Source organism: Falco cherrug, chromosome 7 (genome assembly GCF_023634085.1).
Source record: "Falco cherrug isolate bFalChe1 chromosome 7, bFalChe1.pri, whole genome shotgun sequence".
Lineage (NCBI taxonomy): Eukaryota > Metazoa > Chordata > Aves > Falconiformes > Falconidae > Falco > Falco cherrug.
This window is the reverse complement of record NC_073703.1, coordinates 62,484,675-62,498,573: the sequence shown is the minus strand read 5'-3', so window position 1 is coordinate 62,498,573 and position 13,899 is coordinate 62,484,675. Positions and strand designations below refer to the sequence as shown.

The 13,899-nt window shown below is 38.9% G+C and overlaps 1 protein-coding gene across 2 annotated transcripts in view; it reads left to right on the top strand.

Annotated features, from left to right (window-relative positions):
* SLC25A21 (solute carrier family 25 member 21) overlaps positions 1-12,910 on the top strand; it is a 255,320-nt gene extending 242,410 nt beyond the window's left edge. For both annotated transcript variants that reach the window (XM_055716721.1, XM_027812582.2), the window contains 3 exons: positions 9,185-9,366; positions 10,177-10,229; positions 12,765-12,910. In XM_055716721.1, the coding sequence (XP_055572696.1) occupies positions 9,185-9,366; positions 10,177-10,229; positions 12,765-12,835 (306 nt within the window). In that variant the 3' untranslated portion in view covers positions 12,836-12,910. The remainder of the gene's footprint in view (positions 1-9,184; positions 9,367-10,176; positions 10,230-12,764) is intronic.
* Positions 12,911-13,899: the final 989 nt, after the last annotated feature.

The window sequence follows — 13,899 nt, the reverse complement described above, 5'->3', positions numbered from 1 at the left end:
AAAAAATTATAATCACTATGCAGAATGTTCAGAATCATATGCACATAAAGACAAGGAGACTTGTGTGCAGCTTGTATAGAAATCCTGAAGTGTTCTTGCATAGCAATTGAAGAATAGTAATAGTATTTGGCACAAGCACGCTTTCCTAGCCCTTCAGATTTAAAAAAAAAAAAAAAATGGGAAACAATTATTACATCATTAGAAATATTCAGAGCTTTATGATCTAAAAGAAATTAGCACTTCATACAGATTTTTTGTGATACAGGGAATTGTTAACATCTACAACATAGATTTTAAATACATAGAAAACGAAAGAGAAATTACTTCAATGGTGTCAGCCAGTGGCCCAGCTGTCCTGTACACGCTATCAAAAGCAAACGACTATTCAATGAATGTAGGATTAGATTGCATGAACTGCAAATAAGTGGAGAGGTTTGCCTTGTGCTCGACCAGTACAAAGCAGCTTGCATGGTGGCTTGCACAGTGGCTACGTCTGCGCTGGTGAATTGAGCAGCATGACTGAAATTCAGTCACCCGTGCTGAGAAATGTTCCCTGGCACAGCTTTGGCGCAGGCCAGCCAGCGCCGTGCCTGGGTACAGCTCAGGAGCTAGTGCCGACCAGGAACCATTCCTAATAGGCAGGCTTCATGCAGCCAGTCTGTTTTGAACGGTAGTAGAATTTAATAGCGCTAATAAAGTTAATGGGACTCTCTAGGCCAGTGGGCATCAGTGCCATAGGCAGCTCTGTGTGTTGTATAGCCAATAACTCTGATCAAACTCCCATTAAAATCAATGCAAATCTTACCCTGCATTTAACAGGGTATAGATCAGGCCTCATCTGGCTTGCGCTAGCCAACGTGCTCAGGTGTTTACATGCATTGAACTTGTCTTCAGTGACTGGAACATGGAAGTGCTCAGCAATACTTTGTGATCTGTAACTTAAACCTCTGCTGTCAGTAGGCAGGTCCTAGAGGCTAAGAGTTATCAAACCTGTACAAGGAGTTTGGTAGAGACTATTTTGCAGTTAGTCTGGAAAATATTAGACGGTTGTAACTTTTCAAAATTTCTCACATACTTGATTTCATTACAGCACCTCTTTTGTTCACTTTGTATATTTTGCTAGAAAAGAAAATCTTAAAGACAGTCTTGCGATATTGACAAACATAAAAATTGTGAAATTAGAATACTACACTCCTGAAATAATTTTGGCTCTTGACTATGTATCTGCTGTTCACCATCTGTAATGTAAGTGGAAAAATGTATGGAAATGTCTGTATGAGCCTTCTAGCTGTCATCAGTGTTAAACTATGCATTAAATTTGCATCCCAATTAGGAATGTTTGCAGCTTATTTTGCCAAAAACAATAAACGTTTTATGTTGAGCGGTCAAATGATAGAGATGACATGTGTAGGTTGTAAATGTTTGTAACAAATAATTTTTCTTCTGTTCAGTCTATTCTGCTAAACAGATCATTTACAGCCAAATTCATACTCTGTTTACTGAAAATGGAATAAGCCAGACATGTTTCCATTGCCACTAATGTATCAACCATGAAGCATTAACACCTATGCATCTGCACTAGCAATCAAATTAGTCTGCAAATTTATATTATCTCAGTTTTATGGCACCTGCTTTTATAGCACATTTCATAGGCATCCAGCAGCTTTTGCTTTTCCATTTTTTATCATAGATTTGACAGTAAATGTTAGTTTCATTAAAACCTTTGCTCACTACCACCTCCAAGTGGCTGTCATATTTCTTAACAATATGAGATTTCCTCCCTGTTAAAAGCCCCCTTTGAAACGTGGCCAACTGCAAAACTCATTTCAAGTCGGGCACCTGCCCCAGCTGCTGCAGATGTGCCACCTGTTAAAAGGACTGCTGCCGTGGGGAGTGGGAGCTTCAGAGAAAGGGCTTTAAACTTCCACAGGCAGAGAAGAGATGGGAAACCCAAATGGGCAGTTCAGCTCGGTGAATAAATAAGACAGCAGATAACAATTTTATTTTACTTGTTTTCACATCAATGCCAACATAGAAGTTATATGTAGGAACAAGACAGGGAAAAGGGTATGTGGTACAACAGAGTTGAAAAGTTACTAAACCAACGTGATTTCGGAGAAGACTGGATCAGAGTGGGAAATGGTATAACCTCAGAGCTACCATCCCAAGCTCAGGTTTCAGGATGACCTGGGAACTGAGAAAAGAAAAAAAATCAGTGCTGTATCCAGTACATTACAAGCCACCCTCTCCACTGTGAGGTGTCCTGTGGCTGTTGAAATGACAGCCCATGCCATTTAAAGACTTCAGCCCAGGCCATCATCACCAAAAGGTGATGTATCAAAGGGGCAGAGTCTGTTGCTACCACACCTGCTCCTGTGCTGTGATATTCCTGTAGGTAAGACAGATAGAAAGTTTAAGGAGAGGAATCTTTTGTCAAAGTAAAAGTGTGAAGAAGAAACACATGTTTCCTGCAGAAATGAGGATAATGCTGAAACTGATAACCAGGTTCAACCATAGCTGACAGAGAGGGAGGCTTGAAATAGCTAAGTTCTTGCAAAACATACAAATAATCATTTAAAAGGAGGAGAGATCCTACCAGTGCATCTTATGAGTGAGCCAACTGAGGAAAATTTTCAGTAGGAACTTGTGCCTTATTAAACACTGAATCCCAAGCAACAAAGCCCATGTAAGCCTTAGTCTGGGCTTGTGCCTTTCCCGACATCAGTATCAATCAGTCACAAGGGCGATAGGACATCAAGCTTCTTTAGTTCTGGTATTCATGGAGCTACTCCTTTTTTTTTTTTTTTTTTTTTTTTTCATAAATTACTGTATAACTGAGACTGAAGATGGGTAGTGCAGACAAAAGTACTGTATGCAGAGGTGACCAGTAAGTTATGCACTTCTGGGTGCCCTTTTCTGCATAGCTAATGTCTGAATGATGCCATGAAAAGCTGACCTGCTTGTAACCCCAATGCTTTATGAACAGTCTGATCATCTGCGTAGTCCGGCTTTATGCAGGAGAGCTACTTGGAGTTACAGCAGAAGCCTCATGTGAAGTTGGAAGATCAATTCTGGTTTCACCAATGTGATTAATGGTTTTCCACGTGGCCATTCCCCAGAGGCTGCAAGAACATGCAAATTGCAAATGACAGGGACACTAGGTACCCCCTCCTGAGTAAACCTGGGAGTCATTGATATAGACAGCTGTGGGACTAACAGAGAAGACAGTCAAGAAATTTGTGAGGACCTAAGGAAATTGGGCAGGAGTTTCTTTTGCCTCTTTGGTGTTCTGCTTTCAACAGTCTAACTATAATCTACAGAAATGAGGGTGAATAAGAGGAACAAGTACAGATCTATCTGGTGCTTCTCTTGCTGACTCCACCGACTGGGTCTCCAGAATTCTTTACATTTTGTATTCAGTAACCACCAATTTTATTGTCTCTGTGAGGCCAAAGGGTTATAGCAAAGGAGTAACTACTAGATAATAATGCTAGTTATAAATCTTGAGTAAGATTAATAATTTTATCAAGGATTGTATTGTGAGAAAAACAAATCACTGCGAGGACTGCAGACTTTTTCATTTGAAAATGTGTACCCTGTGCAGCAGCCATGTCACTCTGGAGACTAGCCAGGACACTTATCCTAGTGGCTGTCATTCATCTTATGCTGTCAGACAGCTGACAGGTGGATTTTAAAAACTTTTTTAAATGTCTGCTGCAATGAGATTGCAGTCAAGGAAGAATCTGAGATAATATCAGTGTGACAAAGCACATTTAATGCAAACAAAATGCAGATGTGACTGCACTGTGGACTGCCTTTCCTGGTCATCAATATGTTTATTGTCATTATGATTCCAGCATTTCCTATGCCTCTTGACAAAGATCAAACGTTGTGCTAATCAGACAGCAAGCTATAGTTTAAAATAAGGAGTTTACTATGTAAATGCACGACATGGACAGAAGTTCAGGGTCAATAAAACTATGAAGCCGTTCATTAAGCTGCGGTCAAATCTTGATTAAGTCACAAACAAAAACAGTGAGTATTCTTTAAAAGAATCAAAGCATGATGTTACCACAGCAGTGATGAGACTCGCTTTCATCTTTTCATTTTCACCCTTTCTGGCGTTGCAGTGAGCCTGCATAATTTTCTCCTCCTTATAGCTGATTTCTGCTGGGAGTTCACATGCCTCCAGATCACCTGATCACATCTGTACCAGCCTCTCCCTCCAAGAGTGGAATCTGACAGCCTGTCTTCCCAGCTCCCCTCTAGGACTCAGCAGGAAGACCCAGATACGGTCTCTCCTCTGGGTTCTGGCTCAGTGTCTGTGTTTAGAGCATCTCATTTGAGTTTCTCATCTGTTCCGTGTTGCTTTCCTGTGAGCTCTCTCTCACCTTCCCTCTCTCTGAGTACACTTTTTCCCCTTTTCTTGGAAGCTCCCCTTCCTCAGACCCATGTGTTCCTTTCTTCCTGTCTGTTGCCAAAGGCAGCGCCTTTTAGTGGTTAAAACAAATTATCAGGCTGGCTACAGCAGTTCCTTACAGCCTGTTTTGCTGCCAAACACTTGGTTATAGTCCATGTAGCCGAGGTCAGGTCTTGTGGCACCTCTTGGCTGGCCGCAGGAGTTCCTATGCTATCACACTGTACCTTAGCCAAAAGGGCCAAGAGGCAGCTCTACTCCTTGTTCCTGGCCTATATCCCTCTTCAGTCCTGTAATTTCAGGCAGAACCAGGGTTGGCCAAACCAAAGTCTTGTCTTTAAGTCTCCCCTGTCGCACACAGGGTGGTGGAAGGTGCAGGATACAGTGCAAAGACTCTCAGCTCTGTTCCTCACTTCTCTGCTGACCCATTACGTGACCTTGAGCAAACGTATTTAAATTCGGTGGTCATTACAAATAACTTTTGGCACTTTTGTGCCAAGTGTAACTTATCTATAAAATTAATATTACAGCTAATGTTTTCAAAGGAGTTTAAGAAACTTAATGCAGATATCCCACCCTAAGTATTAGTTTTGGGCTAACCAGTAAACTGCTTTGCAATTGCCAACTTCAAACATTTTCTATTATTACTATTTATTCTTCATGCAAATGGCCATGAATTGGCATTCTTCTTACCCAGTAAGCATTAGTGTTTTATAGTGAACTTATCTATGAGGTGCTGAGAAGTACTAAAATGTATTTATAAAAGTATTCTTTCTCATAAGATATGTACCTCCAGCAATGGGAAAAAAAAATGTGAAAAGATATCAAGACAAACATCCAAACATCTAAAAATAGCTTCAGTTCGACAAATGAATATTTATTGATATTTTGATTTTATTGGGGTTTTTTTCTTTGCTTAGAAATAGGGTTAAATCGTAAGTTTCTCTGTGACACATCTACCACTTTTACTCAGACTGAACAAGGCCTCGCAAAGGAAAAACAGGCCGTGTTCCCCAGCGCCTCTGTGGTCAGGTTTCCAACCACGTTACGCCTGTCGGTGGGCTGTCTGCGCTGTCTGTTCCTGCTTGCTTCAGGCACCCTGCCTTCGAGACTTTGAGCCCTTCCTCTGAAGGTACCTATTTCTCTCTCCTAGAGAGACACCAAAGGGTGTTGTCCTACCTTTGAACCTTTGGATTACACCTAAGATGGATAGTACAAATATATCTAGTATGGTGAGTCATATTGATTCTAAAATGATTTTTCAGTTATTCTGAAAAAAATTAAATTAACTGTGTTCCAAGCATACATGCCTTTACCAAAGGGTTATTTCATTACTGGATCAATATCTATGCTGCTTATTAAATTAAGTGACCTTCCTTCAGTACGGGTGAAGATAGTCTGAAAGCTTTTGACTGAGATCAAAGTTTTAAACAGAGGTTTTGACAAAGTGCCCAGAAAATAAACAAGTGAAGGAAGTGTCAGGGAAGGGAATGTCCAGGCTTTGGAGACAGAATCTGATAAATTAAAGCTGTCTCCAGTGGGTGACACTCTTGTACATGGGTGTGTATGTGCTAGTTTAGGGCTAGAATTTTCTGTTGCTAGAAATTACGGAATATAAGAGAAGGAATTAAGAAGCATATGATTGAGGAGGAAGTTTTAGAGTCTCCACTTATTTAAAAATACTGTGATAGGAGTAGTGAAGTATAAAAAACAGAGAGATAACATCTCACAATTTTTTCTCCCAAAGAAAGCAGGGAAATCCAGCGGGACATGCATAGCTATGGCATTTATTAGTGATGCCTGCTTCTCTATTTTTAATGGCTGCTGGTTCTCACAGGGCAGGGACTCAGGTGTGCAGGAAATGTGACTGTGAAGAGCACGGTAAAAAGGTGAGATGAACACAGGTTGTGTCATCCAACTACAACGAAGTTTTTCCATTGTGAATAAGCAAACTGGTATTTCACTTCCTTACAGTACACTGTACTGTGGTGTGGCCCCATCTCAAGTCGAGTTTCTGTTCTGTATGTTCTGCTCATACTACATAAAAATCGACTTTGCTTAAAAACAGAATTCATGTACGTTTTTCCTCCAGTTCTGCCATTTATGAAAGAAAGAGGGGCCGTCATAATACTTTTTCCTAACATACCACGTATGAAACATACAATATTGGGTCAGCGAACAGCACGGTGCAGAAGCTGGTGACAGTAACATGACGATAACTGCCTCTGCTAGCCAGCTGCAGCATTAGCACTAGACAGATACCTTATCCTTAGGTCTCCTTTCACAGGATGCTAGACTGTTAGGAATATTTTGGCATTGTCCATGGGGTAGGAATAGGACAGATTTTGGTGTGGAAAGAAAGACACTGCTTCCTGATAGCACCAACTTGCACCTACCTGACAGGCAGCCAATGTTGCTTTGTCCATGTAAGCGTTGTTGACAGAGGCAGAAATTCTGCTTGGAAACCTCTTTTTTTCAATTGGAAGCATTAGCACAGTAAACCACCACTAAGCTAAGCTTTTACAAAAAAAAGCTTTCTAATTATTTTTAATGGCTGAATTTATTTTTAATTTGTTATTCGAATGAAATTACCCAGGTTTTAAAGTGATGAATGCCACAGAAAAACCTTTCCCATGAGATATATAATAAAAAATCAAGTTACATAGCAAAACTAGTGTCTACCATAGCACATTTGGTAAGAATCCAGTTTTATGAATGGGCAAAATACTGCCTTTCAACTTTATGTCACAAATACTGTGACAGAAATAAAGTAATTTGTTTTCATTTATCTTTAGTTGTGCTAATGGAGTGTCAGGTTTAATTGATGCTGGCTTGGTCAGACACCCACTTTATCCTATACTCTGTGGCACTCTCAGTCATAAAGCAGGCAGCTCTGGCATTGGGAATTTACCAAAATATGAAAATGTTCAATCACTCAAATATAACATAATTGTCAGGAGCAGCAAGGCTTGAAATTCAATGTTTAACAAGTAAATATTTTTGCCTGACACGTATTGCCTAGCCCAGAGGGCAGACTACTGTGCTTGGCACCGTGGAAGAAAGTGTGCTTGCGCCAAATTGCTTGACAAAAATGCTTCAAACCATTCTGGACTGTGAAAAGTCAACAGAGCAGTGGTAGCCTCCTTGCTGTGGCCTGGATTGAGGAGGTTAGTTCAGTCTGGAATAGTACTTAGCTCTCAGGTGTGGGTATAATCATACGCGTGCTGCCTGGAGGTAGGTAGGCACCATGCTGGACTGGGGCTGCCATACTGCTGCCCCTCGAACTTCAAAAAGGGGTCCTTTCTTCTTCTCTAGATACCAGAAATATTGGCTTCATTTTATTTGCATTTAAACCACTGTCAGTATGTACAGAATAAACAGAAATTTGTTGCTAAGCTTTTTGCTAATAAAGTCTTGCAATTCTTTATGTACCACGAGCTATTGTAATTTTTAAAAGGTATTACCAGTATGTTTCATGCTTTGTGAAATCAAGTTGTTGAGTTTTTCTGCAAGTAATAAAAAAGCCCTGTTGATTTTGACATTTCTTTCTAAACACCTGTATGGACTTCATCCAGTGCATGTTATGGAAGTTTTAATTTACATTTCTCATTGCTAATCTGGAAAGGAAAACTTCATTGTTTCAGTCACAAATGTACTGGTTTAGGAAACAAAGAACTCTTTCATTTTGATATTGTGCTGATGTTATAACATGAAAAGATCATTTGGTTTTTTACTGATGATTTTCTATAATTAAAGTACCTTCATGAAAAAAAAAATGGAACTGTATATATAGACTCTGATACAGCACAGAAGTGTCCTCGCTGTTAAAGACCAATAGCAAAAAAATTATGTGCCTTGGAAATACCCTGGAACACACTTTGCTGTGACTTCCACTGCTTAGAGAAATAGGATTAAACTTGCTTCAAGACACTTTGACTCCCAGATAAACTCTGGGTTCTTTGATGTCATAGAAAATGCCAAGGTAGGAGGTCTTTCCGAAAGATCAAATAAAACCCAGTTGCACTGTGACCTGCGAGCGAGCAAAGAAGTTTTTAGATGCATTTCTAACCTGCTTCTAACTTTTACCGTGAATATAGAGTTCAGAAACAATCTGTTGTAAATTCTTCAGCCAATTAGCTGAATGAGTTACCACCGTTTATAATGCACAGAACGTGGAGGCTCTCTTGCAGTTGCGCCGAGCTGGATTGTTAATAACAGGAAGCTAGCACTTCTCAGTACAGTGGATCAGCTACATGTGAAAATAAATGTAAAAAACCTGGAGGGGAATGGCAGCAGACTGAGATTAGCCTTTATTTAATTTAGCATTTGGGGGTCCAACACACAAATGAGCGTTTTAGTAGGCTTCATGGTGGAAGTTGCTGTCATTTGTAAAATATTCTGGCCAATTAGCTAATAGTGTGCTTGGATTTCTCCTGTTTTGATACAGTAATACTAAGTACATTGTGAAGCCCAATTATACAAATCATCCCCATATGCCATACCAGTCTTTCTTTATGAACTGTGTTTATAAATCCTGTGTGAGGAAATGTGTACTTCAGCAATTTAGACCATGTGTAAAAACATAGCCAATAGGATTGTCAAGAAAACAAGTTCCAGCATAGGAAATCCTAATGTGTTCCGCTAAAATAACACGAGTGTGTTGTGTTGTGTGAGTTTTCTGATTAAATGCATATTACTTTATAGTGCTTAAACTGCACAGGTCCTTCCGTTTCCCTTTTTATTCTTTCTTTCTCTCTTTTTTTGTAGGATCCAAATTTGGAGTTTTTGAGGAAGTTTGGAATTGGGCTAGTCTCAGGAACAATAGCCTCAATTATTAACATTCCTTTTGATGTTGCAAAAAGTAGGATTCAAGGACCACAGCCAGTTCCTGGAGAGATCAAGTACAGAACCTGTTTTAAAACTATGGCAACAGTCTATAAAGAGGAAGGGTAAAACATTCTTATTTTAATAAATGTCCAGACCTCTGTTTTAGTTCATATGGGTTCATAAAACCACATTGTTATATTTCAGATTTGACGAGGACCATTAAGCCACCCTGAACTCACATATCAAAAGAGCACAACGTAACATTTTGGAAATGTATTTTAGAATTACAAGGAGATAGCCTCCTACTCCATGTGAACTTTTACAAAAGACTTACAAGATGATTATTGGTCTGTCAAAATTGACATTCCACAAATAAATGCTTCATATACCTCGTGTAATTTTTTCAACCCTTCATTTTGTAAAAGCAAAATATCAACAGAAAACAGAATATTTCCCAATCTAATCTAATTGTAATTATACAGACCTCTGTACCTTTACAATGACTGCTGAAATAATTAGACAGATCTTTGTGGCAATAACATTTTCCAACTTTTTAAAGTATTTCTCAAGTGGGGACTGAGTTGTAGCTTTGATACTCAATTATAGCAGTCATTTCGTCCATGTATGCAGCTGCTGTTAACAGACTTGTCTTGAAAGTAAAACCATCTCACTGATTAAAGTCATATTTCTGATTGGCTAGGCTCACAGCATTGCTTTTGTGACTGAACATTGATTAACTTTTTCTCTTCATCTGATCTGCCTCTGTAAAATGTTAAAATCCAGATACGGCCTGCTATTGAACATGTGTAATTTCAAATAATTGCTTCTAAGTGCTCTGCCAGCATTTTAACAAACACATGCTAAAATTCCGTTCTTCTTTTAGAGCAAAAATATTGTTTGAAATGTTTTGTTTGGGTTTTTTTCTGCTACAGATTTCTGGCTCTCTATAAAGGCTTGGTTCCCAAGATCATGAGGCTTGGTCCAGGTAATTTTCCCTCTGTCATTTCTATATTGCTTTGGTTCTTGCTCGCTCTTCCTATTTTTCAGTTTCTTGACTAAATGTAGTGAGCATCAATGAAATAAATGAAACAGTGTACCAGCAATCATCAAAATCTCTTTCATCTTTGAATGATTTCTTTTGATAATAGCAATCTCCTAATAGTATCATAGATGGATTTGGCTAAACATCTGTCTAAAAAAATATCATTTACACATACACATCAGACGATCGCAGATCCATGTAACTGCTGGTTTGTGCAATTGCTTCATTTGTGAACAAACCAAAGTGCATCTGTGCAAATGCCGGAACTGTAAAACCTTTGGAAGGGTTTCTTAAAGCTTCCTATTCCTTCTAATGTGATTTTTTGTTTGTTTGTTTTACTAGGACCCATGTAAAATCACCTTAAAATGCAGGTTAGAGTCTCTCCAGTATAAACGCTCTCAACTAGTCAAAGCATAGACCAAATTTATCAAATTCTAGTTGCTTTCTTCTCCTGTGCTTTGCATGGGCTGTAAAGAGCAGACACTAAAAGGCCAACAGCATGAGCTGGGAAGAGACTTGCGTGGCCTTAGAAGACTAGAGGACAAGGATAGCTTAAAACTGGGTTTGTTGATTGACCCTTTCTCACTAGTTGTTACTCCAAATGCAGGAGTGCAGTCGCTGAGAGCTAGGTCTTCTTTGACTTCTAGACTATTTTTCCCTGACTGGTTTTGATTAGTCATGAAAGCAAAGCACTGGGCGCTTAGACTTTGGCAGCCCACAGAGGCAGACTGTGTCAAAAAGAACAGAATCCCCAATTTGAACAGTATCCCATTCTCATGAAATGGTATTTCCAATTTTGTAAGGTGGTTTAATAGGCAAGAACACCCATGGTTAAAAGCCAGTAGGTACAGAGTGTGTTCTGGAGTATAAAGGAGGAATTAGGTTTGTCTGTAAATGTTTGTGCATCCAGTCCATCTGGCTAAGTGCTAGACCATGTCTGGCTGTTGTGCAGGGTAAGGGAAGGTGAGGAGGGGAAACAGGAAAGCCTTTTCCCTCATACTCCAAAGATACTACATATACATAAAGGACAAAAAGGAGGCAGAGTTTCACATTAGCACAGCAGATTTTGGAATAAAATCTTCCATCTTACAAATGACTGTGTGTTCTGGCTCAGATCCAGCAAGTCAGTTAAGTGTGCACTTCATTTTAAACACTTTTGTAGTCCCATTGACTAATATGTAGATTTGGCTTTTTGATGAAACAATAATGCAATCTGGATTGTGACTGGAAAAATAATTCCTTCTTTCAACATGTGAATGCTTTCAGGAAGAGAGATACACAGATCACACAGTGTGAGAACTAGATTCAGCCTTGATTTGAGCTCAGATCACATCTTAGATGTTGTGTCTGTGATTGGTTTGTTGGTTGAAGGCTTTTGCAAACTTTTGCTCTGTCTAGCTGTCTCTGAGTCGCTGTTCGTAGAGAATTTCAAGTCTGACAACAGTTCGTTAGGATAAATAACATGGGAGAACTCATGTGGTAGTTCTGTGTGCCTGGCTGTCCAAGCTAGTCCATCTACCTGGAAAGGTCAGCCCAGTTCAGCAGAGGACTTGTTTGTCCGAGGTGCCACTCTAACCCGCTAACTGAGCCAACAGGCAAAGGAAAGAAAATATTTGTGCCCCAGTGCTGGCACCCACAAGTAGCACACTGTAACACACTTGTATTCTACTCCTGCAGCCTGGAATCTGATTCTCTTTCCCCGTCTTCTCCAAGTAGAAGCTCCTCTATATGCTTAGTTATATTTATACATATATATATAATGTACACACACACACCCCTTCTGAAATATTCCCTTCCTTAGCTCATCCAGCAGTTACAGCCCGCTTACAGAAGAGATTTAGTCTGGCTTCACTAACAGTAAAGACACGTCATGGCATGCAAGCTGGGATTTTATACTGTTATCAGTTCTAGCAGATAATGCCGTTTCATCCGATCAGAACTTTGCCTGTGGATTCATAGCCGGGTACAGGCGCGGGAAGAGTGTTCTCATTTCAGCACTGTGATCTTCTGCTTTAGACATGGTAAACAAACAGCTGAATCTTTTCTTGAATCTTACTTGGAAGCATTTTCGTCACCCTGGTGATGAATTTTTGTCATTCCACCACTCAAGTTGCTCTTTCATGGCCAAATCTAATTCTAAACAAACACACAAATGCATACGTATTTAGATTAAAAGCTTCCCTTGTAAAAGAACAAAGCAAAATATTAATCTTGAAAAAAATGTTAGGAAAAATGACACTGAGGGTGATTTTGATTTAATATGCAAACTTGTCACATCAACTTTATGGTCTAATATTAAATAAAATTGGTATAGTTTAAGAATTGGTGATTTTTTAATGAATTAGGGAATTAGTAGAATTATCCATTTTGCAAATTAGGCTTTGCCATATCCTGGTTTGGATTGTACACTACAAATGCACTACAAAATCTTGAAAATACTGAATTTTTTATGTAATAAAATAATATCTTTTCTTCCAGGTGGTGCAGTGATGCTTTTGGTTTACGAATACGTTTATGCATGGCTTCAGGACACAGCTGATCACAAGTAGCACTTCTGAAAAAATGTACTTCTTAAAATTATATGCATTATAAAATACAATTTAATAAACTAAAAGTGATTCTCATCCTTTGTGGTGCTGAATGCCCTCAGACTACACTGATGTTAATACAGTTCAAAACAACTTTGGTCTTCAGGTCCTGATCCAAGGAAACATTTAAGCACATGCTTTTCTGTAAGTGCGTAAGTAAATAGCAGAGTTGGTATTTGTAATTGTTTTACTGGATCAAGAGAAAATATAAAGGAAACATGGGACAAAGTTAGTTTTTCTAGGACAGACTGAAAATTCTGGACACTGAATTATACTACATAGTCAATACATTTTTAAAAAAATTTCAGCTAAATTGGCAAAATAATAACTTTTCAGGGACTTTGAAAAAAAAAATGGAATAATCCTGAGAGGACAGATACTAAGGTAGTGTAAACTGACAGCTCCATTGATTCCAGGTTAAGAACATGATCCATACTCTGCAAACTCTTGTGTCAGTCTTCAGTCCAATTTAAATTCAGTCCAGTACGATTTCAACATTGATTGAACAGCTTCTTAAAGTTTTGGGGAGTTATGAGAGAAAAAGGACAGCACGACTAGCCACAACCTTAAAAACACACATACTGTTAAGTGTCCTACTTGTTCTTAGCCGTGCATATCATAAATATTACTCAGGTCACAGAAGATACTGAAAATAATTAGTCTGAATCAAGTTACATAAAACTACAAAACAACTGTGGGAATCATAGAAGCAATAAATACAAAAAAATGAACAGAAATAAATACTTTTAGGCATATAAGATTTTACTGTGAGTTTTTCATCCACCCTCATATATTATTGCTTAAAGAGCTGTCCTGTGATAACAATGCTCAGCACACCTTGACTGCCCCTTTAGCCTTTCATTACCACCGTGGGATGGAGAAACAATGTTCCAGACTGATAGCACACATGCAGTCATAATTAGCTAGCCATAGACCTCAAAGAAATTCACCTTTCTATAGATAAAAAGCTTGATCTAAAGCTAATATTGTTGCTTTTCCCAGCCACTTTAAATATAAATATTTCA